We start from the raw sequence: 27,028 nt of genomic DNA on the forward strand, positions 1-27,028 counted from the left end.
TCGTCTGGCTTCCTTAATGATGTTCATACAGTCTGGCGGAAGTTAAGATAACCGAACTCTAGGACTTCAGGAGCCAGATCGCTAGATTCAGTTGACCTGGATCGTGGTGCCTTATCCCTCCATGGTTCTGCGTTAGCAATGTTGGGGGGAGGTATCGTTTTTGATGTGGAACTAGTGAGAGTTCCAGCAGTGTTATGAACCATGGTTGGCGTGCCCATGTGGGAGCCACCAAGATCATTTTAAGAGACTGTTTGAGCTTGCGTACTACTAGGGGAATCAGTGGGAGTGGCGGAAAAGCGTACGCAAATCTGCCTGACCAGTTCATCCATATCACATTGCCTTTGGATAACGGGTGTGGAAACCTGGCGGCGAAGGTTAGTCATTTTGCATTTGCTTGTGTGGCGAACAGATCTATGTCTGGTTGACCCTACCTTTGGAAAAATGGCTGAAGAACTTGGGGATGAAGTTCCCATTTGTGTATCTGCTGTCAGTCGACTTAGCAGATCCGCAATCTGATTCTGAACTTCTGGAAGATGTTCTGCTAGAAGGTATATGTTTTGTGGAATGACCCATCTCCAAATGTTTTGTGCGTGCTGGGACAGCTGCAAAGAATGTGTGCCTCCTTGTTTTTAAATGTAATACATGGCTGTCATGTTGCTCGTCCGGACTACGACAGTCTTGTGCTGTAGATGAACTTGGAATTACTTTAATGCTAGAAATATTGCTAGTAATTCTAGGTGATTGATGTGGAGCACTTTCTGTTGAGTGGTCCATTTGCCTTGAATCGTGTGGTTGAAGAGATGGGCTCCCCAGCCGGTGACTGATGCGTCTGCTGTTAGCACTATTTGTGGAACCGGCTCTAGGAACGGCCACCCTTTGGACAGGTTTTGTGTGTCCCACCCCAGCAGAGAGCGATATATGCGACTGTCCACCAACACCAGATCTGTAAGTTGTCCTTGAGCTTGGTTCCACTGACGTGCTAGGCATTCCTGTTAGGGGCGCATCTGAAGTCTAGCATGAGGTACGATAAAGATGCAAGAGGCTATCATTCCTATGAGCTGCATGAATACTCTTGCTGGGAGGGAATGCTGCAGCTGAAATCTGCCGATTAGTGTTTGCGTACTGGCTATCATGTGTATCCCAAGTTGTGTAGCAGCTGGATGGTTTGATGAATGTGATGAACACACTGGGAGAGTGATTTGGCTTTTATTATCCAGTTGTCGAGATATGGAAAGACATGGATGTGTTGTCTTCTCAAGTGTGCTGCTACCACCGCAAGGCACTTTGTGAACACTCTGGGTGCTGTGGTCACCCGAATGGAAGAACTTTGAACTGATAGTCCATCCACTATGAACCTTTGATACTTCCTGTGAGCAGGACGTGTGGGTATGTGGAAGTAGGCATCCTTGAGATCTAGTGTGGCAAGGAAGTCGCCTTGTTGCAGGAGTGGGAGGCCCTGTTGGAGAGTGATCATATGAATATGATCTGACAGTATATAGAGATTAAGCGGTCTGAGGTCAAGTATTAGCCTTAGGGTGCCGTCCTTTTTGGGTATTAGGAAATACAACAAATAAACCCCTGTTCCTTGATGCTGTAAGGGAACTGTTTCTATTGCATGATTTTGAAGCAGTGAGAGAACCTCTTGTTTTAAGAGCATGAGGTGTTCTGTGGACATTGCTCGCATTTTGGGTGGTATGGTGGGCAGGGTTGTTGTAAGTTCCAGGCAGTAACCATACTGGATAATTTGTCTTACCCACTTGTCTGTTGTGATGGGATTCCAGACAGGTAGGAACTGTGCAAGCCTTCCCCCGACCAGAGCGGAATGGTCTGGGGGGAGTTGAGGGAAGTCAATGTTTATTAGTGGCGGAGGCGCAAGTGTTGTTGTTGCCATGGCCTCTCCCTTTGTTGTTATGTTCCCTATATCCTCCTCTAAAATATCCTCTGTTGGGGTATGTTTGTGTGGTATTTTTGTAGGAAGAGGAGGTGGTGTCTGTTGCAATGTTTTTAGATTCTCCTCCATAGAAGGAATGACTAAAGGACCCATGTGTGGATGGAGACTGTAATGCTCCCATGGATTTAGCAGTCTCTGTGTCCCTTTTCATCTTCTCCAGAGTGGTGTCTACAGCTGGTTCAAAAAGTTGTTCCTGATTGAACATCTGGCTGCGGATAGTTGTTGTACCTCCTGTTTAAAGCCTGAAATGCGTAACCAGGTATGTAGTCTGAGTAGCACTCTAGTGTTAATGGACCTAGAGGCTGTGCCTGCTGCATCAAGGGCACACTTGATTGATGCGTTGGTTATTAATTTGCCCTCTTGAATTAAATCATTTGCCTGTGTTTTGTATTGATCAGGTAAATGTTGTAATAGTGTTTCTAGTCGGTCACAATGAGCCCTATCATACCTAGCAAGTAATGCTTGGGTGTTGGCTATGCGCTAGTGATTAGCTGCTTGGGCAGCAACTCTCTTGCCAAAGGCATCTAACAACTTATATTCCTTATCTGGAGGTGGTGCATCACCGAGGTTTGAGAGTTGGCACGCTTCCTAGAGTTAGTTACCACTCGTGAGTTTAAGGGTAGCTGCCCTTTGATGTAGGTGGTATCATCTGGGGCAGGTTTATATTTTTTGTCAATCCTGAGATTGAGTATTCTAGCCCTCACCAGGTCTTTGAATATGTCGGGGGCATGTTTAATGACCCCTTTTGGCATTGGCAGGGTTTGGACAGTTTTTTGTGACTGTTCGGAGGTGTCTAGAAGGAAGTCCTCGTCTGCAGGGTCTGAATGCATGTGAACACCATGGTAGACAGCAGCTCTATTTAAAAGCTGACCTAAACCAATATTGTCATCTGGGGGAGATGGTTTTGTTCGATATGGCTGGGGATCGAGGAGGTCTGGGAAATCTATTGGGTCATCATAATCATCCCAATCATCCTGTGGTGTGTCTGTGTGATCATCAAGGTGAGTGAAAGGGTAATTGTTTGCTTCCCATCCCCTAAATCATCATCATCATCATCATCATCATCATGTTGTGGTGGTAGTGAATGAGGTGGGAGGTTTGGAGACTGTGGAGGAGAGACAGGCTTAGGAGGAAGAACAGGCTTAGGAGGAAGAACAGGAGAAGAGGGTCTTATAGGTGAAGTGGCAGAGTGTTTTTTTACAGGCACTGCAGGAGTGTCTGTTGTGTCCAGCTTCCTCTTGTTGTGTGGAATAGTAGCCACATGTCCTGTTTTGGGGTCTATATGGAGTTTTTTCTGCTTGGGATTGACAGGATCCGTCAAAAAAGTTCTTCTCCTTCAGTGACCGCTTTCGGTACAGACTTTTTCGGATCAGAGCGGGGTTTGGATTTCTTCTCCGAGGCCTTAGGAGGTGGTTTGGGGTCCTTTAGCTTGACTATGGAGCTGGAAATCTTTTTCGGTTCCGAAGATTTTGGTTTCGGATCCAAGTGCTTCAGCGTGGAGGTGGTCGGTACTGACTTCTTTTTGGGAGTAGGTTGCTCTCCCGTCTACGGTGCCTTAGGCACCTGCGGGATACTGATAAGTGGTTTGCTCGGTTTCGAGCTACAGGAAGGTTTGTCCTTTATCTTCGGACCGGGCCCCAGGGTGGAGCTTCTGAAGGTGGTTTTCGGTCGCCAATGGGCCAGCAGGTAAAGTCTAGACCAGGGCCATCTTTTTTATGCGTGGTCATGAGGTAGGGGCAGTTGTACTCACTCGTTGACCAGGAGTGATGTGGTCGTCTGAGCCTGAGTCGTCTGCTTCGGACACGATTTCCAGGTCCTCAGAATCCTCCTCTGGGACATCAGGGCCTTCGTCAAAGAGGTCTACCTGTGCCGGAGTGCACCATGATGTGTTGTCGGGCCCGACAATCACGGATGGTTTTCTTGGATCGAAAAAGGGCACAGGCCTAACAATTGTTCTCGTTGTGCTTGGAAGAGAGACATATGTTACAGACCTTGTGATGGTCACTGTGTGGGAATTTCGCTCCACACTGGGGGCAGTTTTTGAATGGAGTCCTTTCCAGTTTTTTGTGACTGTTCGGAGGTGTCTAGAAGGAAGTCCTCATCTGCAGGGTCTGAATGCATGTGAACACCATGGTAGACAGCAGCTCTATTTAAAAGCTGACCTAAACCAATATTGTCATCTGGGGGAGATGGTTTTGTTGGATATGGCTGGGGATCGAGGAGGTCTGGGAAATCTATTGGGTCATCATAATCGTCCCAATCATCCTGTGGTGTGTCTGTGTGATCATCAAGGTGAGTGAAAGGGTCATTGTTTGCTTCCCATCCCCTAAATCATCATCATCATCATCATCATCATCATGTTGTGGTGGTAGTGAATGAGGTGGGAGGTTTGGAGACTGTGGAGGAGAGACAGGCTTAGGAGGAAGAACAGGCTGAGGAGGAAGAACAGGAGAAGAGGGTCTTATATGTGAAGTGCCCGAATGGCGTCGATAGGTCCAGCGGCCCTTGTCGACGACCCGAATCGAGTAGTTGAGATGTAGGTCGAAGATTACGCGATCGAAAATAATACCGTTGAGTTGTAGATTGTTTTTGGCGTCGAAATGGTTTGGAAATACGACACCGGAACGCAAAAGTTGCATCCGAACCCGACGGTGGAAAAAAACAATCTAAAGATGGAGTCGATGCCCATGCGCACTATCGTCCAAGGGAGGAGTCACCTATCTTGTGACTACAAAAGACTCTTCCAAGACAACAACAAAGTGCAAGCATCCAAGCCCAACACTAGATGGCAATCTATGCATAGTGTACAATCTGCAGCTCATATGCCTCAAACAGAGATTTATTATCCTTCTCACTGGCTTTTATACTGGGAAGCACCATGGTCACACTTCCTACAAGGATGATTTGAGATCCAGCTTTATGGCTAAGTGATCATGTTTGTCATGCTTTGCATGCTGTTGCATTTGTAATTGAGAGAGACAGCACAACTGAGTGCAGCACCCAGCTCCAGGACTATTCGGCGCTCCAATGTCCAATGCTGTCACTACCAGCCACCTCCTCGGTAAGTCTAAAGAAATAGTACATTGCATAGTGCCAGAACAGAGTTCTCACAGACTCAAAGACAAAGTTTCATATATTAACTTTTCAATTGACCATTTAGTGAACTCGATGTTAAACTCCAGATTGATAACACTGACTGAGATCTAAATAAATGGAATGCACTAGCTAAGATAGCTGTGCAACCTAAATATTTCTTCTCAGAAGAGCTTAATTACGGTGCACCGGTGATTCATCACATCAGATATTAAAACTCTACTTCAACAGAATTTACCTCCAACAAAGAAAGACAGAACCCTTCACTCAAGTGAACTTACCAACATTTGCAATATAGAGTGGTAGCCAGTAGAGGAAGGTATAACTGACCAGTTTGGCAAACAGCAAACACAAAGCAAATTCCACCACTCCCTAAAAATGAGAAACACAGAGTGTGAAATCAATTATGTCATATGGTACGCTGAATTTCTTTTTTTCTTTTTATATTTCTTTTATTGATTTTAACAGTCAATGAACATCACAATTCAGCAACAGGTCCAGTGCCAACTCCCCAAACAGAGAAAGAGAAAAACATGCTACAATAATGTGTTTTGTCAAAGGTACAGATATGTCATCCAGACATTGTAGGGAACATAGCAGATCAATATTGAGCCATGTAACACCTTCTTAGTACCATGTTCACTCATGTTCCATAACCGGATCCTCCATTTCCTGTTTCACGGGGACTTCCACCAAATCCCACTCTATTCTAACCCCTTGACCTACCTCATTTTACACCAATCAATGTCGCACCTCACACTCAGCTCACACACAACTCTCAAATTCCCACAACCTTTGTTTCTGGGTGGAAAGCTGATTGGTCATCCACCTCAATGCTATGCATTTTAGGATATGGGCACTCCCAGCTATAGCAGCTTTTCCATATATTTAATATGATTAGCCTGAGTCACCAGGCCCAATAAGCATAAATGAATAGGGGGGGATAGAGCTAGTTCAGTTAGTTACCCCAGCCCCTCAACAACTTCACCACTAAAAGTTCCAACACCAGGGTATGCCCAGCACATATGTAAGTATGTTCCTATAGATGCTCTGCACTTGGGGCAGTGCTCTGTCTTAAGTCTAGTCTGTGCAACCATTGTAGTGTAACAGAGTCCCTGTGGACACACGTGTAATGTATCAGTTTCAAGCTTCCCTTGCATGTTACTTTTCTACAGTTACCTAATATGGATGCCCAGTCCCTCTCACTAATCTCCACCCTTAAATCATTTTCCCATTCTAATTTCAGGGTTGTGATGTGGGTATCTGTAGGTGGCAATAAAAGGGGGTATATCTGTGTGATAAATTAAGCTCTCCCTCCCATATCTTGCAGCGTCTTTTTAAGATGTGCGTTTCCGGCTCTTGTGGAAACCCCACCCAAGCTTTACAGAAAGCCGCTTCTAGACCTGTGTATACTAGAAAGCATCCACCTGCAATACCCCATCTAGTGCAAAAGTCTGCATACCCCATCATCCGGCCATCCTTGTATAGGTAACCCACAGTAAAAGGGCACCTCCTTCACCTCTGCGCCTGAAGAATAGGTGCAGTTAAGGGCTAAGCCCAGTATACCTGGGGACTAACTGTTGCATATATATGTACTCTTCCCCTTCTCTCCTCAACATCTGCCCCCATAATTTTAACAAAGTTTTAACTTGCATCATCAGAGCTGCCCTTTCCTTACAGGGAACTAAGGGTAGCGCCAGAAGATCTCGAGGTCGGACCAAACGCATCAGTACTACAGCTACTGGGTCAGTGCCCCCTTCTTAAACCATGGCACGGTATGTTGGAGATGAGCTGCCCAATAACAAGTCCTGAAGTTTAATGCTTGCAGCTCTCCACAGTCCCTTGGGATGGCTCAGTACTTCAAGATGATTTGTGCCCTTCCATGCTCCCAATAAAGTAATTTAAGTAGCTCATCCAACCGGCAGAAGCAGGGCTACAGAATGTACATTGTCATGTGTTGTAACAAATATAGTACTTGTGGTGGCATAATCATCATACTGACAGCTATGCGCCCCATAAGGGACATTGGGAATCATAACCATTTACGTACACTCCACTCTAGGCCCTCCAACAAGGCTCCCACATTAGAGTCATAGATCTCAGTCATATCAGAGCTCAGATACACGTACTCAACCAGAGTCGCCTGAAACTTAATATTAAGTAGGTTTGCGTCTGAAACCAAATTCACCTGGATGGGGTAGAGTACAGATTTGTCAGCAATCAGTCAGAACCCAGAATGTACCCCCACCTCATCTAGTGTACCATATAACTCTTGCCATGAAATTAACGGGTTCCTCTGGGTCAATGGAATGTCGTCAGCATATAAGGAGAGGACTTCCCATTTGCCCCCCAATAGAATGCCAGCGTCCTGATGTCTTTACAACAAAGAAGGTAACCCACACTTCAAATTGTATTACACCATTCTGTTTTGGGTGAACAGATAAACAAAACTTAATATGTTTATCAAGACGATTATTTGCGCCGTTTTTATTTTTCAAATTTTGTAGAAAAAATGTTTGTGTGTACAGAGAAATCACACTGCCATTTACGTAGTAACCAACCAAGTTTAGCTACACAAATCATAAATTTACAAACATAAACAATATGAAAACAGTGCGTGAAAAGTTTTTTGTATACAACAAAGTGAACATATATCATGAACGTGGGGAGGGAAAGATGTCAAATTGTTTTTTCAATAACATCAACAAACGCAATTAAGCAAACATTTTTCAAACCATGAAGCAATTATTGCCCAAGGAGCAGCCTTTAAATGAATCTGCATGAAAACAAAATAACCTCTCGGAAACAATGTTTGTAAGGTTATAGATTCCCAAGTATTTTAACGTATTTCCAAACTTAGGACGTAATCCTGTTCGCCTACGCGTTTCGAGTTTGCAGGGTATCTTCACAAACTCTCTTCAGGGCCAAATGAATTCTTTCCCCTGTTTCTCAACCTATTAGTAAAAACACAAATAATTGCGGACACTCATTATAAATTGCTCTCCTCAGCCCACTCATACCTTCTCCTATGTACAACTTAAAAGTAGGGAAACGTACCTCAGGGGACTTGAGGTAAGATCGGTTAGTCCAGAGTATAAAAACAGGATTTTTCGAGTCTGTGCGTTTTCTAAAAAGACACAAGTGGTTGTGTCAGAAACTGTGCTATTTGAGATTATTAGCCAGCTTCTTCTCAGTTTGAGAAGTGAATTTACGCCAAACACTGACCACAGAATTGAAGAATCCACTTGATTCCTCCTGAGTCACGTATCCAGGTAGGAATTGTTTGGTTACTTCTACTGGCATAATGAGCTGGCTAATAATCTCAAATAGCACAGTTTCTGACACAACCACTTGTGTCTTTTTAGAAAACGCACAGACTCGAAAAATCCTGTTTTTATACTCTGGACTAACCGATCTTACCTCAAGTCCCCTGAGGTACGTTTCCCTACTTTTAAGTTGTACATAGGAGAAGGTATGAGTGGGCTGAGGAGAGCAATTTATAATGAGTGTACGCAATTATTTGTGTTTTCACTAATAGGTTGAGAAACAGGGGAAAGAATTCATTTGGCCCTGAAGAGAGTTTGTGAAGATACCCTGAAAACTCGAAACGCGTAGGCGAACAGGATTACGTCCTAAGTTTGGAAATACGTTAAAATACTTGGGAATCTATAACCTTACAAACATTGTTTCCGAGAGGTTATTTTGTTTTCATGCAGATTCATTGAAAGGCTGCTCCTTGGGCAATAATTGCTTCATGGTTTGAAAAATGTTTGCTTAATTGCGTTTGGTGATGTTATTGAAAAAACAATTTGACATCTTTCCCTCCCCACGTTCATGATATATGTTCACTTTGTTGTATACAAAAAACTTTTCACGCACTGTTTTCATATTGTTTATGTTTGTAAATTTATGATTTGTGTAGCTAAACTTGGTTGGTTACTACGTAAATGGCAGTGTGATTTCTCTGTACACACAAACATTTTTTCTACAAAATTTGAAAAATAAAAACGGCGCAAATTATCGTCTTGATAAACATATTAAGTTTTGTTTATCTGTTCACCCAAAACAGAATGGTGTAATACAATTTGAAGTGTGGGTTACCTCTTTGTTGTAAAGTATATTGGGCCCTTACCCCACTTCTGTCCGCATGGGCCAAACTCCTTTTTGTTACACAGCGTCCTGATGTCTGGCACATATAATTTGAGCCAGCAGTTTGATGACTAAAGCAAATAACAGTGGTGAGATGGGTCCCCCTCTCCACAGAGCAGCTGTCTGAAACTCTGTGTGCCACTTACACTCTCGCTCTGCTGGTGGTGTTAAGGCGCTTCACCCACCTCAGGTAGTCCAGCCCCAGATTGTAGCGTTGAACTGTACAGAGCATAAACCTCCAGTCAACCGTATCGAAGGCCTTATGGACAGCCAAGCTGGCAGTAGTGCAGGGTTCCTCCGCTTTAGTGACATGTTCCATAAAATGAAACGCCTTACGTATATTTGTGGTGGTGGTACAGCCCCCACACATCCCACCTGATCGGTTTGTATAATCCTCCTCACGCTTTCACCAGTCTTTGAGAAGGTATTTTCTCCAGGATTTTAGCATCTACTTTGATCATTGAGAGGGGACCGTAGGATTCACAATTGTTGGCATCTCTACATAGTTTAGGTAGGCCTACAATATTGGCCTACCTAATACCGCAATCTCTCCGACAAAAATGCTTTCAGGTACATGGCTAGTGAAGGTGCCCACAATAGATCGCCATGAGTCTGAAAAAACTCAACACAGAGCCCATCACTACCAGACGATTTCCCGAATTCATCTGCTTCTTCCAGAGGTGTATTCAGTAAATCCCTGGTATCCTCGTCCACCCTGGGTAGCAGCTCCTCATCCAATAAGGCAGTCATACCCGCCTCTTCATGGTGGCCCTGTTGCACATAACACACCGCACAGAATTCCACAAACCAGTTCAAGATATCTTCCCGGGCCGCCACTTTCGCTCTGTGCCCGTCCTTAAGAGATACTTCAGCGTTCTCTCCACTCTCCAAGTTAACTAACAACGTTAGTAATCGGGCAGTCTGATCTCCCTGTTCGTGTTGTGTTTCTGTGTATTTTTTATAATCATGCTTTCCCAGAATGGGGTGAGCTTCATCCAACTCCTCTAGTAAACAGTGTTGTGTTCCCAGATGACATTGGTGTGTGGAGCCTGTCTGAAAATGTCCGCCATCTGTTGTTCCAGTCTCATGGCTGTGTAAGCCAAGGACTTCCTGACCCCATTATGTTGTGGCCAATCACTTCCCCAGTATAGTCACCTTAAAGGCTTCCCAAGGTACTCCAGCAGATGACACCATTTCTTTATTATGGTAAAGCATTCTTGCTTCCCTAATTTCTTAGAGGAACACCTGATCAAGGAGTGCTTTGAGCTGGAAGTGCCACTGGCGCACCGGTGCTAGATAGGCCCAGCACTGCAGCTCCACCACTAGTGGGGTATGGTCCGATAGTGAATGGTCCAGGTACTGGGCCTTCCAAAAATCTGTGCAAACCTGTTCAGAGTGAATGAACATATAATCAATTCCCTAAAAATTCCCATGCGGTAGGGAGTAGAAGGAATAACCCTTTGTTTGCCCATGCTGGGCCCTCCATAGCTCTAATAAATCAACAGTGCTTTAGATGACCTACCTAATGTCCTGGCAGTGGTCATATAGCTGCCCAAAATTCTATCTAGTACACAGTTACAATTACCCATCCATATAATATCATTATGTGTGTTTAGCGACAGCATGTTCAGCACTCCATCAAAAAAATCCATGTGTTTAGTAGTACTTTACGTTTACCACAGATCTCCCCAACTATATATAGCCGCTGCCTTCAGTTCAGCCTCCACTTTAAGCGGGACACCAGCATCCACCCACAGCAGCACCTCAAGTGCTGCAGAAGTGAAGCTGTAATACCACAATCATCCCCCTACATAGCATTTATATTTTGGTGTTCCTGCAGCAGCAGATGCATCTGCTGCAGGATCATTAGCCGCATCTGATGCTTTCACAAGTATGACCATATTCTCTGCTGCTTAATGGTGTGTTGTATCCCTTTAACATTCTAAGAAAGTGTTATCCCGCCCATGTGTGTAGGAGTGAACCCTTTCTGTTATCATGCCAACAAATCATTCCCTATAAACTGTATAGTGTCTCCAGCATTATCGAAGAAGTGTCGCTTCCTCTGCACACCCACACGGAGGCGCGCCGGAGGCAACAGTGCACAAGGCAATCCATGTTCTCTCTGAGCTTCCTTTTTACTTCCATGCACAGTCACTGTCTTTTCTGAGTTGATATGCCATAGTCAGGATAAAGGGAGATCCTGTTCCCATTGAATTCTACATTGCCTTGCTGGATAGCCACCATCAGTGCACCCAGCGTGTCCTTGTATTTCAACATCCTTAGTAGTGCACCAGTTTTTGGCCTACCACCAGGGGTTCTGCATGCTCTGTCCACTGACCATACCCCCCTTGCCCTCCAGCCTCGGTAGGACAGTGGGCAACCATGTTTCCAGGAATTGTTCCACTGGTGCGGACTCTGTTCCTTCCGGGAGGCCTAGGGTGCGCACATTGTTGCATTGAGATCCATCTTCTAAATCTACTAACTTGGCTTCCTGTATCTCTAGACGTTTTTCTTGGTTGGCTGCTTGGCTAGTGTACGTTCCTAGTATCTCATCTGTGTCCTCAGCCCTGGTGCCTAGGTCTTTTAAACATTCTCTCATCTTGTCCATGTCTTGGGGCAACAGCACCACTATAATAGCCCCCCCCCCTCCCCCAACTATCTTTTCCGTGATGAGTTTGTTACCTCCAAGTTTAGGTTCTTTATTCCTTGTTTAGAGAGAGGTACAGCCTCCCCCATGCCAGATTATTTATTAGGAGTCCAACTCTGGGTCATCATGGCCAGTCCCTTTTCAATCGGATGGCCAGCTTTAAGGGCCTTTCCTGGGCCTCCCTTGGGTTTAGGTGGCATCCTTGCCCAGTAATGCAGCTCCGTTAGTCCCCCCATCTGAGCACCCCAGGATCGCCATTTCACACTCTGCACCCCTTGGTCAGGCAATCAGAGTTTCTCAGATTATATAGCAGGATCAAGGATTCATTGCATATTGTGTATGGAATAGGAGGGCACCGTCGGAGCATCACCCGGGGCAAGTCGGCACATGCGGGGAGGGCACAAGTGCTTCAGCCTCTGTGAATATCACTCGGACTCCCCTAGGGGTTTCAGATTATCTTCCTCGGGCCGCAAGGCAGCAACCATCACCATTAGCCTCCAGCCAGGAATCCTCTCTGTGTCGGGTGCGCTCCAGGCTGTGAAAAGATACTGGGGTATACGCTATTAAAACGTGGGGGGGGAAGAGTATTGCTTCTTTCTCCATTGCATATCATTGGGCTGCCAGTCTCCAGGTCCAGCATATGGTATCACTGATACCTCCCCCGGGGTCACTAGTACGCACTGCTCACCTCTAGTCCTCGCCGGGTCTCTCTCTCTGCACCGGTCCGGCCCAGCACCCCTCCTGAAGAGGTCACGCTGGTCAACCGGCCCCGGAGCGTTATTTTGGCTTTGGTGCAGGCACCAAGCCAGTCGTAGACATGCAGCGCCCTGAGCTTCTCACTCCATGTGCCCCGGTCCCAAGCTCCAGAGTTGGTCCAATGCAAGTACGACCGCCCGCTGCTGGCACACTTTGCCATCCAATCACAGTTTCTACTCAATCTGTCCCCCAAGGTGGGGGCTACATACCCTAGCACCAGTCACTCCCAGATTACACAACGCACACAACAGCAAAGAGCTCTTCAACATTGTGAAAGAACTCTCCAACCCCAGCTCCATCACCAACGACATACTACCATAACAAGACCTGTACAACTCACTGGCATCCTTCTTTCACCGCAAGATCACCAACATCCACGACAGCTTCAACACCGCCACCCCCACATCCATCGCCGAGACCACCACACCTGCGACCACCACCCGCACCAGTCGCCTGACCGCCTGGTCCAACATCAGCGACGAAGACACCATCAAGACCATGAACTCCATCCACTCCGGATCCCCATCTGACCCATGCCCTCACCACGTTTTCAACAAAGATAATACAGCCATCGCATCCCATCTCCGGAAAACAATCAACATCTCCTTCGAGACAGCAACCTTCCCAGAGAGCTGGAAACACAGCGAGATCAGTGCCCAACTGAAGAAACCCAAAGCGGATCCTAACTACCTCAAGGAGTTCCGGCCCATCTCCCTCCTCCCTTTTTCGGCGAAAGTCACGGAGAAGATCGTCAACAGACAGCTGACCCGCTACCTAAAGACAACAACATCCTAGACCCATCCCAGTCCGGCTTCCGCAGCAACCACAGCACCAAGACCGCCCTCATCGCCGCCACCTACGACATCAGAATCCTTATGGACAATGGAGAAACGTCCGCCCTCATCCTGCTGGACCTATCAGCAGCCTTCAACAGGGTCTGCCACTGCACCCTAACAGCACGCCTTCCCGGCGCCAGAATTGAAGAAAAGGCCCCGGCCTGGACCACATCCTTCATCTCCGGCAGAACCCAGAGCGTCCGCCTCCCACCCTTCCGCTCCAAGACCACCGAGATCATCTGCAGCGTTCCTCAGGGATCATCCCTCAGCCCGACTCTGTTCAATATCTACATGGCACCATTCGCCCACGTCGCACGACAACACAACCTTAACATCATCTCCTACGCTGACGACACCCAGCTGATCATATCCCTCACCGAAGACCCCCAACCCGCCAAAGTCAACCTCCACAGAGGAATGAAGGCCGTCGCCGAATGGATGAAGGACAGCAGGCGGAAGCTGAATTCAGACAAAACGGAGGTCCTCATCCTCGGCCCCACCCCCGCTGCCTGGGACGACTCCTGGTGGCCAACATCGCTAGGAACAGCCCCAGAACCCACCGACCATGCACGCAACCTGGGGGATCATCCTCGACTCCGCCCTCTCCATGACCAAGCAGGTCAACCCCATCTCCGCTTCCTGCTTCAACACCCTCCGAATGCTCAGCAGGATCTTTAAATGGATCTCTCCGACACGAGAAAAACCGCCACCCAGGCCCTCGTCACCAGCAGGCTGGACTACGGGAACGCCCTCTACGGAACAACAACCAAGCACCTGAGACGGCTGCAACGCATCCAGACCGCCTCGGCACGACTGAACCTCGACGTCCCCCGACGCAGCCACATCACACCCCACCTGAGAAGCCTGCACTGGCTCCCCGTCAACAACAGGATCACCTTCAAACTCCTCATCCACGCACACAAAGCCACACACAACGCCGGACCAGCATACTTCAACAACCGACTCAGCTTCTACACCCTCACCCGCAGCCTCCGCTCTGCCAACCCCGCCCTCGCCACAGTTCCACACTTCCAAAAAACCACCGCCGGTGGTAGATTCTTCTCCTACCTCGCCGCCAAAACCTGGAACACTCTCCCTACCAGCCTACGACAGACCCAGGAGCTGCTGGCCTTCAGAAGTCTTCCCCCCCCCCCCCCCCCCCAGCGCCTTGAGACCCTCACGGGCATGTAGCGCACTTTACAAATGTAATGATTGATTGACAGTTGATGGGACCGAGGGGGTTCCTAATGCATTTGTTTTGTCAGAGCTACGGGTGGCACATCTGTCCAGGCAGCCATCTTGGGTCCTCCCCAGTACACTACATCACTGCATTTCAGAACCACTTTCTTCATCCACTGTAACTATTAAAAAAATGTATCCTGCTTTTAAACTATTTATGTCCTCACGCATCAGACTATCTGCTACTTGGAAACACCACTACTTACTGAGAATCATTATAGAGAATACGGTGAGCCATAGTTGTGAAACTCCTTTACAAAAATATTTTAATAAATAAGCTACAGGTACTGCTTGCCACTAAAGTAAAAGAGTACAGAAGGCTTTGAAATTTCCCAGCTGAGAATTTTTCAGAATCCTTTTCATTGGAATCTTGCCTCAGAAATGAGGGCAGAAGCTTCATCACTGGTCCAATCTTTAAATGTGTCTAGTAATTGTGCAAAGATGTCAATAAATGGGTTTTTTACTAACCGGTATTCTGAGGGCTCCGAGAAAGCTGATAGCCTCTGGATGTTCAACTGGACGCGATTCGTTAATAGACACCTCAACTCTACTCTCTATGCGGTTGTCATTGGGGAAAATCTCCTCAGTGCTGCTGTTTGGCAGTTGTGGATTCTGCAGGTCTTCTTCGGAGTTATTCTTAAATACACAATATATAAAATACAAACATTTTAAAACTGAACAAGTTAACCAATGTGGTCACTTTGAACCATCTATGCTTGCTACTACTTTAAACTTATTAGCAAAATCCAGCCAGATAAAAGTATGCTTCTCCTTAAACACAACACCATCTCACTGGCCCCAATTTTCAATTTTCATAAATAGATAGGACATTCATGAGGTTCCTGTTGTATATATAAAATACTAATGTTTACCAGTCAACCTACTCTGTGCATATGCACACTGCAAACAAGCATGTTTCTATGAGAACCCTTGCTTAGTTATGTTGCTCAAGGGCTAAAGGCAACGGTGTAAGCTGAAGAACCAAGTCTCAGGATATTTTAATTAATATTCTATCCTTGACCATCATTCTAGGATAAAGTAAACTACACAGTGAGATACTTTTCCTTGCTATCTGGTACCCCAATATTAGAACACAAAGTAAAAATTGCTGTAAAAGTAGTACGAAAGCGAAAAAACAGATAATGCTCATTTTGTTCCTTACCTGCAAGCCCTCGGTTTCCTAGAAGGGTCAAACAAGATAACATTCTAGAAGTCAATTGAACATTTGCTAAAAGAATCAAGTCTGTCTACATGCATATACATTTACGGATACATTATTTATATCTTCAGTTCTTATGATAAAAGAAACCTCATGAAAATTAAAGTGTTCGCAGTGGGCACCAAGATGGTATGGCGTGTTCTGCCCTGCTCTGAGAGCATCAATTCTGTGTTCTCATTTTCAATATGACAATTGTGTATTCGAGCTGGCATCCATCAGCCTATGGAGGGAGCCACTACAGCAGAAGAAGCAGGAGTGCACAAGCAAAAATGTCAACAACCCCCAGTGGATGTCTGGATGTGACATCACTGGAGGATATCCGTAACCATCTAGCACACAGACATGAGCGCCAGGTATTTTTTCAGCTCCACATCGAGGTGTGCAAAGAGGAACTTGGGAGAATCATGACAGCAACAAAAATATCACACAGCTTGGGGATCTTAATATTCACAGCATTAGACCATGGGAAAGGAGGAAGGTGCTGAGCAATCTGCTGGAAATATTGTTACCAAAGGCAAGTAACTTTCTTCCAGTGGAATGCAGTACCTAGGTTGGAGATGGGATTATGTTGTGCTGGATAATCAAGGAAATCATACAGTGCCTGAGAGGTGAGGGAGCAGTGCTTGGCAAAACTATGCAAAGACTACCAGGTAGTGGTTAGGGAGAAGTCTGCAACCAACACAACTCTTCAAAGAGCAGTGCAAACAGCCAAGCCCCAGTTGGAATGAGCAAAAATACCTACTGGGAGGTCTTTCTTGGCCAAGGAAAAGCAGTTAATTACACAGAGGTTAGGCAAGTCCCAGTTCAACAACATCTGGCTCAGGGATAGCATCTCAAACAGGTCTTGCCAGATATACAGGTTTGAAAGCGAAGATCCAGTACAGGCCTCAGGACTCATCTGTGAGGAGGTAAAGGAAGTAAAATCCATGTCTGCCTGTTCAAGTGGCACCTCTCCTATGTAACCTTTGTTCAGCAGGGCAAGGCCTTCCATCTACAAGAGATAAGGGTTGGCGAGGGAATAGAATAGCCTCAGCTGATCAGCAGGACAACCCAGTTTTGTCCGCTGACGCAATGCCAAATGCTTCATGTGGCCTAGCAGACTTAAAATTATACATTTTGCATGTACCCAGAAGGCATAGATTTATTGGAGTAAAAGGCAGGTGGCTTTAGTTGTTCAGAGAGTCAAGCTGGTGGAGACAAAAACTCTGCAGCTCAGAGCATTAAGTTTCTTGGACTCCTGCCCAGAAAACATATAGGAAAGGCTTTTGAATTCTGCTTTGAAGACGTTAGAACAACCAAACTTCATCGATGGATGAGAGGGCTAGAACGGTGGACCAACAGGAGCAAGTTGAAAACTACATATGTACTGCAGGGGCAAACATAAATTTTTCTCATGCAGTTTGAGAAGATCTAGTGGAGCCTCCTTAAACAGAAGCTGGGATTCCGTAAAAGGTGAATCAGAATGTTAGATTTCATTATAGCAGATGGCAAAGTCCATTCTGAGGTGCCGCTGCCTTTTGAACAACTGTTGTGAAAGATGCCACTTCCAACAAATTAGGGCCGGGAAGGTTGGGGGGGGGGGGGACGAGGGGCGGGGTAGGAAATGTGGTCTTCAAGTTAAGTATATAGCCACCTGCACAACTGTGCAGCTATAGTCTTTTGCAGCCATAGTCCCTATCCTCCATTGCCAAGGCAATGGAATCTGAACCAAAAACCTCCAAATGGATGAATCTCTGGGCCCTGAGAAGTACTCACAATTTCAAAATTAGGCTTCACCACACTCTTGTTTCACACAGGGTTGCAGAGTGGGGCAAACTTTATTTGCCCCACCCTTAGACACTATAGTCACGCCAGTACCACGCCCTCTTTCTCAAGGTGGCCTACTTGAATTTAGTGAGCTTGTCCGCACCCAGATAATGCCAGGGGTAGGATCATTAGTTCATCCTCTGTTATGTTTCATATAGGTACCCTAATAAAGGCCCGGGTAACATCATACCCCTTCACCTACATTAACTCTCCTACACTACACTGTAACGAGCCATTTAGGATTGAACCTTTACCTATTTCTAGTCCTAGGTGCAGGATGAGGGTATCCCCTAAACAATAGAGTCCTATAACTCCATCAATAGACTCACACAGTATGAATGAAGCCAGATTTATATAGCGCTACTTAGCCCAACGGGCGTCAAGGCGCCTAACCAAATAGGGTGTACGGTCAGAGAGCATGCTTACTGGTAGGCCTTAGTAAAACACCACGTCTTAAGGGCTTTCTTGAAGAGGGCCATAGAGGGTTGGGATTTAATCTCAAGAGGAAGGGCGTTCCACAGTTTAGGGGCCACAGATGAAAAGGCCCTTCCGCCCCATCTGACCATGTTTGTCCGAGGGACGAATAGAAGATTCTTACTGCCAGAGCGTAGGCATCTACTGGGGGAATAGGGACTCAGTAGAGAGCTTATGGCATCAGAGCAACCAGCGGATAAAGCACTGAAAACCAGGCATAGGATTTTGAAAGAAATCCTTGACTGGATCGGAAGCCAGTGAAGACTCTTCCTAGCAAGAGTGGCAGAGGCGGTGTTAAGGACATCAAGTACAAATCTGGCAGCCGCGTTCTGGATGGTCTGGAGGCGTTGGATAAGGCCTTTATTGGTGTCTGCATATAGTGCGTTGCAATAATCTAACCGTGATGTAACTAGGGCGACCACGGTCTGTTTGCGAGCTTGAGGGGAGAGATAGTGGGAGATTTTCCTAAGAACCCTGATAACTCCCCAACAGGTGGACACGGTCATATTGACCTGTTGTGTCATGGCCAACGACGTGTCAATGATCACACCAAGATTCCGGGCGGAGATTGATGGCACGGGACAGGCTCCAAGAGATGGAGGCCACCAGTCATTGGACCATATGCCTTGATCTTTACCGAAAATCAGGACCTCGGTTTTCTCTCCGTTCAGCTTCAGAGCATTTGAGATCATCCATTCGGAGACTGCCTGCATGCAGTTCCTGAAGCTGAGCGCGGAGGTACTCACCGAGTGGTAGAGGGACACCATGATCTGGGTGTCATCGGCGTATGACACCACCTCCATCCCCCTGTGATCTTACTAGCCTGGCAAGTGGGGCCACGTAAATGTTAAAGAGGGTCGGACTCAAGGCCGACCCCTGTGGAACCCCACATTGCACAGGCTTAGCAGGGGAGAGGAACTCTCCCAGCTTGACCCTCTGCTCTCTCTGATCGAGGAAAGAGGACAAAAAACTCAGTGCTGGGCCCTCCACCCCTATCTCCCTCAGACGAGCTGTTAAAGTTGAGGGAGACAGGGTGTCAAAGGCTGCGGTCAGGTCAAGGAGGACCAGAAGGGTGGTCTGGCCTCGGTCGACCTTTGAACGAATATTATCTATCACTACAGTGAGCGCCGACTCGGTGCTGTGGAATTTTCGGAAGCCATGCTGGGACTGGTCCAGGAACCCAGAGGCATCAAGGAAAGCAGTCAGATGCTGATTGAGATGTGATTCTAGCATTTTAGCAGGACCAGGTAATAAAGAAATCGGTCGGACGTTTTTAAGGGTCTCCGGATCCAGAGTAGGCTTTTTAAGTAAAGGCTTGACTATGGCCTTTTTCCAAGGCGCTGGGAATAGGCCCTGAGTCAAAGCCCGATTCATCACCTCCAAAAGAGGGGGCAACAGAGTTTCCCTACAATCCTTCAGGACCTTCAGAGGGCAGGGTTCCAGTGGTGAACCTGATTTAGTCCTATTTAAAAGAGAGTCTAATTGATCGAGGGTGAGGAGCGGGAAGTTGGTCAGGATCTTGGAGGGATCTTTGGTCCAGCATTCTAAAGCAGGTTAAGTCGGGGAAGGATGGAAACAAATTAGGTCTCTCTGTGCTTCCAGAGTGAGAGAGATGTCAGCGATTTTGGAATGAAAGAACTGTGCGATCTTGTCGCACAGTTCTTGGGAACCTATAATGGGGTCAGGAATTTGAAGAGAACACAGAGAATCAACGATCTTGAATAGTTCCCTAGAGGAAGTAAGGGACGACGTGAGCCTGGAGAAATAGTCCTGCTTTTCTTTAATGACCCTAGTCTTGTATTCTCCAAGCAGAAATGTATGTGTTTCTCTATCAGTAGGGTTCCAAGTTTTCCGCCATTTCTTCTCCTGCCTCCTGCATCCATGAATGAATATTCATAAGGGTTCTTAGAAACGAGGCTGGGGCTACAACACCTTCCTCCCCATATCTGCGTACACGTTCATCCCATACGTCATCCTCAAAATCCAACAATGGCTAATATAAGCAACAAGGGACAAAGGAGCCCTAGATACTTTCTGTATCCATATAGCAGCTCTTGCTACAGTTAGAGGGAACAGAGACTTTCAGGCCGACACACTGAACAGAGATGCTGAGGCTCCTGTATGCAGATGCTCCAGCTGACAGTGGTCTGAACATCCCTCGCAGGGTGTCCAACTCAAGACCAAGAAGGGCTTCTACATTCTCATACTTCAAGTAATGGGGTTTGACTAAAATCCTAGAGGGATTCTTGGCTTCACAACTACTCATATGATAGGTACACTTAGCTACATCTAGATAGGCATTGTAGGATTGCACACACTTTCATCATGCATGTTATATTCATGTATTTATTCATGCTTACTGCAAGATAGTAGACCTGTGCTATCCTTTTATATTCAATCTACTGCTAATCATATATCTATGCTACTGTCTAATGGATGTTGCAACTCATATATTTTACACGAGAACAACAACTGTTGAATAAACCCTTATTGAAACTCCCAAACTGTTATTCTGTGTATCTCGGAGATAAACTAAAAAGAGCACGAGTGACTGAGGAAAAAGTAGTACATTGTTTCCACGATCTTGAGGGATAAGGGTTGTCATGTTCTAAGGTTGCCAGAAACTAATCTCTCCCGATAAGAGGAGACACTAGTGGGACTGTGAGCTAGCTAAAAGCAAATAGGCTAACATTTCTCGTGGGGGTGTACGGAACCAGTCTGCCAACAATTCCACAGTTTATGGTATCCAAACGCGCAGGCCCTGCATGGTACTACTAGGAACTTCAGTCTATAAAGCATACTCTGCAATGGAGCTCCTCTGCAGATGATCAGTTTCTTTCACCCCTAGAGAACATTCTGTGAATCTCTAACAGAGATCTCAACTGTAAGCGCTGCATTTTCTCCTTAAACACAGGGTCACTTGACTATTTATACTATGTCAGGTAAAACCAACTTAAGGCTTTTTTGTAGCTGCAGGTCCATGGCTAAACCCCAACTGGATATACTCAACCTTGTTGCTTTATTCTTAATAGAAACATGGATAAGTGAAACATCGATGCCAGATATAGCCCAAGTCCTCCTTCAGGGCTACTCCATTGTCAGAGAAGACCATAAGCATATATTGGGCTATCATCACGGTGGTGGTTCAAACAATATGAATGGTTTTTACTGATTCATTTTCGGGTTGACAGACACGTTGGGGCTAAACAACACCTAGAAATCCCTCTATTTTTCTGCTGTGATATTTCAGAAATATAAATTCATTGTTAATGCTGTACATCGAACCACAAATGAGTATGATTTGCTGATGCTATTTCTTTGCCAACAGGTTTGTGCCCCTGACGAAGGGACAATTTGTCCCGAAATGCATTGGGCGAGGATTATGTTAAATAGCAATTTGCATATGGTTTAGTTAGAGATAATGACTGTTTACCACTAAGGCAGTGCATGCTTTAGTCCCGGTTACTGTAAAACCTGGCCACCACATATGAATCTCTCTCTAACAGAGATCTCAACTGTAAGCACTGCATTTTCTCCTTAAACACAGGGCCACTTGACTATTTATACTATGCCAGGTAAAACCGACTTGAGGCTTTTTTGTAACTGCAGGTCCATGGCTAAACACCATCTGGATGTACTCAACCTTGTTGATTTATTCTTAATAGAAACATGGATACGTGAAACATCGATGCCAGATGTAGCCCAAGTCCTCCTTCAGGGCTACTCCATTGTCAGAGAAGACCATAAGCATACATGCCATCATTTTAGTAGAGGAAAGTTAGAGATTTAAAAAAAATAATCAGAAGAATATATTTCTCCAATTGACCTGAATCTGGTCTATTGTCATGTAAGGATCTTGCAAGTTTGTTGCTGGACGATCGGATATCAGAAATACAAGTATACATTTTTTTCCCATACCTGTCAGGAGCAGGAGAAAGTGCTAAGGCAGGCTGAGAGAGCGTGACAAAATGTGCACTGCCTGCAGGAGCAGTGCAAACTGCAAGTCCCACTAGACCAGTGCATGTAGTCAGAAAGCCACTGAGGAATCAGGCTTTTGCATCCTGGATCGGGAGACTAGCTTTGAAATCAATCTCCCAACTAAATAAGGAGGGCTGGCAGGTATTCTTAAGGGTAAATCTAGCAGAGGACTTGCCATTGTATTCAAATCCAATATTCTTTGCTCCATTTCAGAACTAACTATCCAGGAAAGTGAATAATTAATTTTTACATTAAAACTCTTTCAACTTCTTTCCGGGTGTACTTACCACCTCCTGTGTACTGTGCTTAATTTTGGTAACACCCTTTTGGAGATAGCTGCCACAAAAGCATTAAAATTCACTCATTTCAATGTACTAGGTGTTCACAAATTGCACTTCGATAATAGAACATGCCTCTCTGTGCTGAACTTCCTAAATGACATAGAAAGAACTGAATTTGTGAAAAGAATCACAATCTCCGCTGCCTACATCTTAGACCTAGTGTTTTCAAATCTTCATAACCTACTGACGTAGACCCCCATTCCTTCACCAAGTTTGGATCATTATGCCATTCCACTCTACAGTTCTGCTAGAAAACTGCGCCCCCACATTTGTGCCAGCTTTGCTGACTAGAATATAGCCCAAGCTCCTGTCCATTAATTTCTGCAAGACCTTGGTTGCTGCCAAACCAAATCTTTCCACCCATTTGGCAGAAGCTTACTTAGCGGTTAAGGGATGGCTTACCTCTACACGTGATAATATTGTCCCCTAACAATATCATCCACTTCTAGATCTAAACCCTCTGCACCCTTGTTTAACGGCAGATTATATGCTCTAAAGAAAAGCTGCAAGGTCTTGCAATACTTCTGGTGCAAAGCTTGTGATGTAGAATGTAAATCACTAACAAAGTCACCAACACTTAGCATAAAGTCATTTGACAAACATGTATGGAAATCTATGTTATGTTATTTAAAATTTGTAAAGCGCACATACGCCCAGGGGCTTCTTGGCGCTGAAGAGAGATAAAAAAACATAACAAAGGATATACCAGCAAGAGTCACTATGTCAAATAGGCCTGTGTAAAAATGTAGGTCTTGAATGCCTTTCTAAAAGCAAGGAGATCCTTGCTCTGTCTAAGGGTCAAAGGTAAAGAATTCCACAAGGAGGCTGCTAAAAAGTGAAAACAGCTGCCTCCCTGTCGCTTTTTCTTGAACCGGGGTACCACAAGTAAATCTTTGTGGGCTGATCTCAAGCTACGTGAGGGGATGTATCTCCCAATCAATTGCCTGATGAACAGGGGGCCCTTACCTTGCAAAGCCTTGAAGATGATACACCCGGCTTTGAATGCGGCTCTCTGAGCCACAGGTAGCCAGTGCAAATTCTCTAGTCCTGGTTTAATCGATTCCCACTTAGGTACTTTACAGATCAATCTAGCAGCTTGATTCTGCAGGTGTTGCAGTCTTCTAAGTTGACCTACAGGTAGGCCAAGGTAGAGACTGTTTGAAAAATCAATGTGGGAAAGGACTAGAGCCATGACTACCTGAATTAGGGCAGAGTGAGTAAGGAGGTGTGCAATTTTTCTTATTTTTCTTAATTGAAAAAAACCAGAAGAAACTACAGTTCCAATCTGGGATTTTAAAGAAAGGTCCTCATTGATGGTCACTCCCAGACTTTTTACTGTTTGAGATTTTTTTGGGGGGAGACCCATATCAGAAGGCCAGAAGTGAGGGCTCCAACTAATTTCACTCTTCCCGGGTAAAATCAATTCGGTTTTCCCCGGGTTTAATTTGAGGTGATTTAAAGACATCCAGTTCTGAATTAAGGTCATAGTTGCCTGAAAGTCCTCCACAGCATTAGGTGAGTGGAGTACAAAAACTAACTGCAAGTCATCTGCATAATTATATACAGTGACTTTGTGCTCTCTTAAAGAAAACAAAAGGGGCCGCATATACAAATTAAATAGTAAAGGAGACAAAGAAGAGCCTTGAGGGACCCCACAAAAAGAATTGATTTTAGGAGCTGAAAAAGACCCTAGACGGACAGACTGGGTGCGTTCAGATATGAACGATTTCAGCCAGGCCAAGGCAGAATCTCTGAGGCCGGCCTGTTCGACACGGTTGACCAGAATGGAATAGTCAACCGTGTCGAATGCTGCGGACAGATCAAGAAGCACCAAAGCTTGGTGTAAATTTTTGTCAGCGTTAGACCTCAAGGTGTTCTGAACGGCCAATGTTCTGAACGGCCAATGCAGAAAGAATCAAGAGAGCATCCAACTCCATTAAGAAGATATTATATCAATATTAATTTATGAAGCCCTCAAACACCTATCTATCAGCACCTTGCTTGATTAACAGGCGTAACAAACTCACTGTTTTCTTTTTCCAAAATGTAAATATTTATTCTACTTTTCATACAAAGACAAAGAACAGCTCCTTTAATCCGATATACCAGACACTTTCAGATGTTAACCTGATACAAATGGAAGATCTTCATAATCTTTCAACTCCATTGAGTCAGGGAATATATGTTGTTAGAACGCATGTGATACATCGCATGCCATTACAACGCGGTTGTTACAACAACTGCGTTGTTACTTCGCATACGATTACATCGCAAGTCGGTACAACATCTTGCTGTAAGCAGCGCGTTGGATTAAGAATAGTATAATTTACTATTCCTACTCCAGTTTGTGCAACAGCAAGGAAGATGTTGGATTGTAAATCAAACACCTTCGGCCTCTTACAGCATGTCGTTGTAACAACTTGCGATGTAATAGTATGCGATGTAACAACACGGTCATTAAAACAACCACGGTGTAATGGCATGCAATGTATCACATGCAAAATAAGCGATGTCTCCCTAAGTCAGGCTCCCCATTAGACCCAGCTTCTTCTCACATTATCAACAAAGGGTCTTCAAACATCTACCCTATGTTGTGTGAGTATTTAAAACTTTAGATCTCCTCTGCGTCAGTCCCCCAATCATAGAAGCAAGCTGTTATCAGCCCAATTTTGAAGAAACAAACTTTGGAACCCTCTAGAATAGAAAATTACTCTCTCATCTCCTTGCTCCCTTATATGCCAGGATGGTGGAAAAACAGGAAAATAAGCAATTTTTAAGCTATCTTGAAAAACCACCAGTTAATTCATTAGTCGCAAATAGGCTTTAGACACCTGCATAGTATTAAATGCGCACTTCTCTCAGTTACAGAGAATCTACAGTTAACACTAGACCATAGGGGTTCTGCTCCAGTCATCCTGCTTGATCTAAGCGTTTTACACAGTTTCCACTGCACTTATCTGGCTTGCTTCCTTCTTTAAAAATTGCTCTCTTCAAGTTGTGATGAAACCTTTTTGCTATAAGTCACTAACATTATCATAGGGGAGTCCATACAAGGTTCCTTCAAGTATTATACTTTTTCAATATTTATAGATGCCCCCAAGCAGATATCATAGTATCATTCAGTTTCACCTTACATATGCTGATTAAACGCAGCTGGATAGATCACTCTCTCAAGACTCGGGTCATTGTGCATCTCAGCTGAAAATCTGCCTCTCTGTGGATGCTAAGTGGAAGGCCATAACTGACACAGGCAAAGATGGAAAAAAAGACCAAGGTGACGGCATTCAATTTAAAGTATGGTCCACTGTCTGGTGGCCTGATTCCCTGGGCTCTTCTGCCACTCTGAAGGCCAAAGTGATAAACGTAGGTGTCTGGCTAGATCAAAAACGTACTTCTGGCCACCAGATTAAAATCCTGCCATCTAGCTGCTTCAGGATTTTGAGATGTTTGAAGAAAGTTCTCTCGTTCTTTCCCTTTCTGCTCAGAAAACCATGGTTCAGGCTAAGGTCAGACTGGACTACAGCAACGTTCTTTACCTAGATCTGTCCGAGATGCTGAGAGAAACAAGACAAGATGCATAATGATAGATGAACTCCGCAGCTTGTCTATTTTGGATCCGCCGCAATGTTACAAATGTGCTATGCGCCCGCCAGTGTGGCGGGCGCATCCCAATTGGGAGTGCGGGACCGCCGCACCCTCAGCGGGCGGTCCCGTTTCCCGGGGGTAGGTCAGCCCACCATACTAATGACTACCTTAGCCTCCAAACTCTTCGAGAGCCTTCCTATTCACCTCTGAAGGAGCCCTACTAAACAAAATGTTAAAAAACTCCTTATAACCTGGTTTTCCAAATTCTATTTGTTCATCTGCTAGTGCTTCTCCAGACAGGATCCGAACGCTGAGACACGCTGATTGAAGCAGCCATGTGCTTTACAAATTTATAAAATTACAAATTACAAATGATACCTTCCCCTGATGACTCCTTGGCTGGTCTTTTAGGGAAAACAAGGGGAACCCAATAATTGGCCTAGGACCATGGGTATCTAGTATTTTGAAGGAAACAAGTGGTCCTTAGCATAAACGAATAGAATTGAGCAAAGATAATATATAGACCACAATGGGCTGCTATATAGTACAGAAATCCCTTGTCCAGCCGGGCAGGGAATATTTATTCATGTAATAGGTTTTCTCAATGCAGGAATAAGACAAGTAACCAAAAACATAAAAGGTTACAGTAGGGCACAGTCCTGTGCCGTACGTGAAGAGGAAGTAAAGAAGACAGTGAGTGCAAACAATATCAGACAAACAGAGTGAGCTAACAGGCCGCTGACACGAATTCAAATTAACAGTGTGTCCTGGAGTGAATCACCCATACACTAATACAATAGATTCCTAAGTATGGGACACTCTAAAAGGAGTCGACGGACGTTTCGATCCCAAGCTCAGTTATAGCGGAATCATCTTCAGGACTTTCACAATCATAACTTTTGCCTGAATCTAACCTTTTAACATAAAACCGCCAGACTTTTGTCTGTGAATGAG

At 45.2% G+C, this 27,028-nt stretch overlaps 1 protein-coding gene across 4 annotated transcripts in view; it reads right to left on the bottom strand.

The window, feature by feature from the left end:
• SLC37A2 (solute carrier family 37 member 2) overlaps window positions 1-27,028 on the bottom strand; it is a 926,772-nt gene that overhangs the window by 340,277 nt on the left and 559,467 nt on the right. For 2 of the 4 annotated variants that reach the window (XM_086957323.1, XM_086957320.1), the window contains exons 10-12: window positions 15,834-15,851; window positions 15,140-15,307; window positions 5,326-5,416 (exon numbers count right to left, since the gene is read on the bottom strand). In XM_086957323.1, coding sequence (XP_086813449.1) covers window positions 5,326-5,416; window positions 15,140-15,307; window positions 15,834-15,851 — 277 coding nt within the window. The remainder of the gene's footprint in view (window positions 1-5,325; window positions 5,417-15,139; window positions 15,308-15,833; window positions 15,852-27,028) is intronic. The other 2 variants (XM_086957324.1, XM_086957322.1) reach the window with 1 other exon arrangement.

The sequence above is a fragment of the Lissotriton vulgaris genome, chromosome 2_1, assembly GCF_964263255.1.
Source record: "Lissotriton vulgaris chromosome 2_1, aLisVul1.2, whole genome shotgun sequence".
Lineage (NCBI taxonomy): Eukaryota > Metazoa > Chordata > Amphibia > Caudata > Salamandridae > Lissotriton > Lissotriton vulgaris.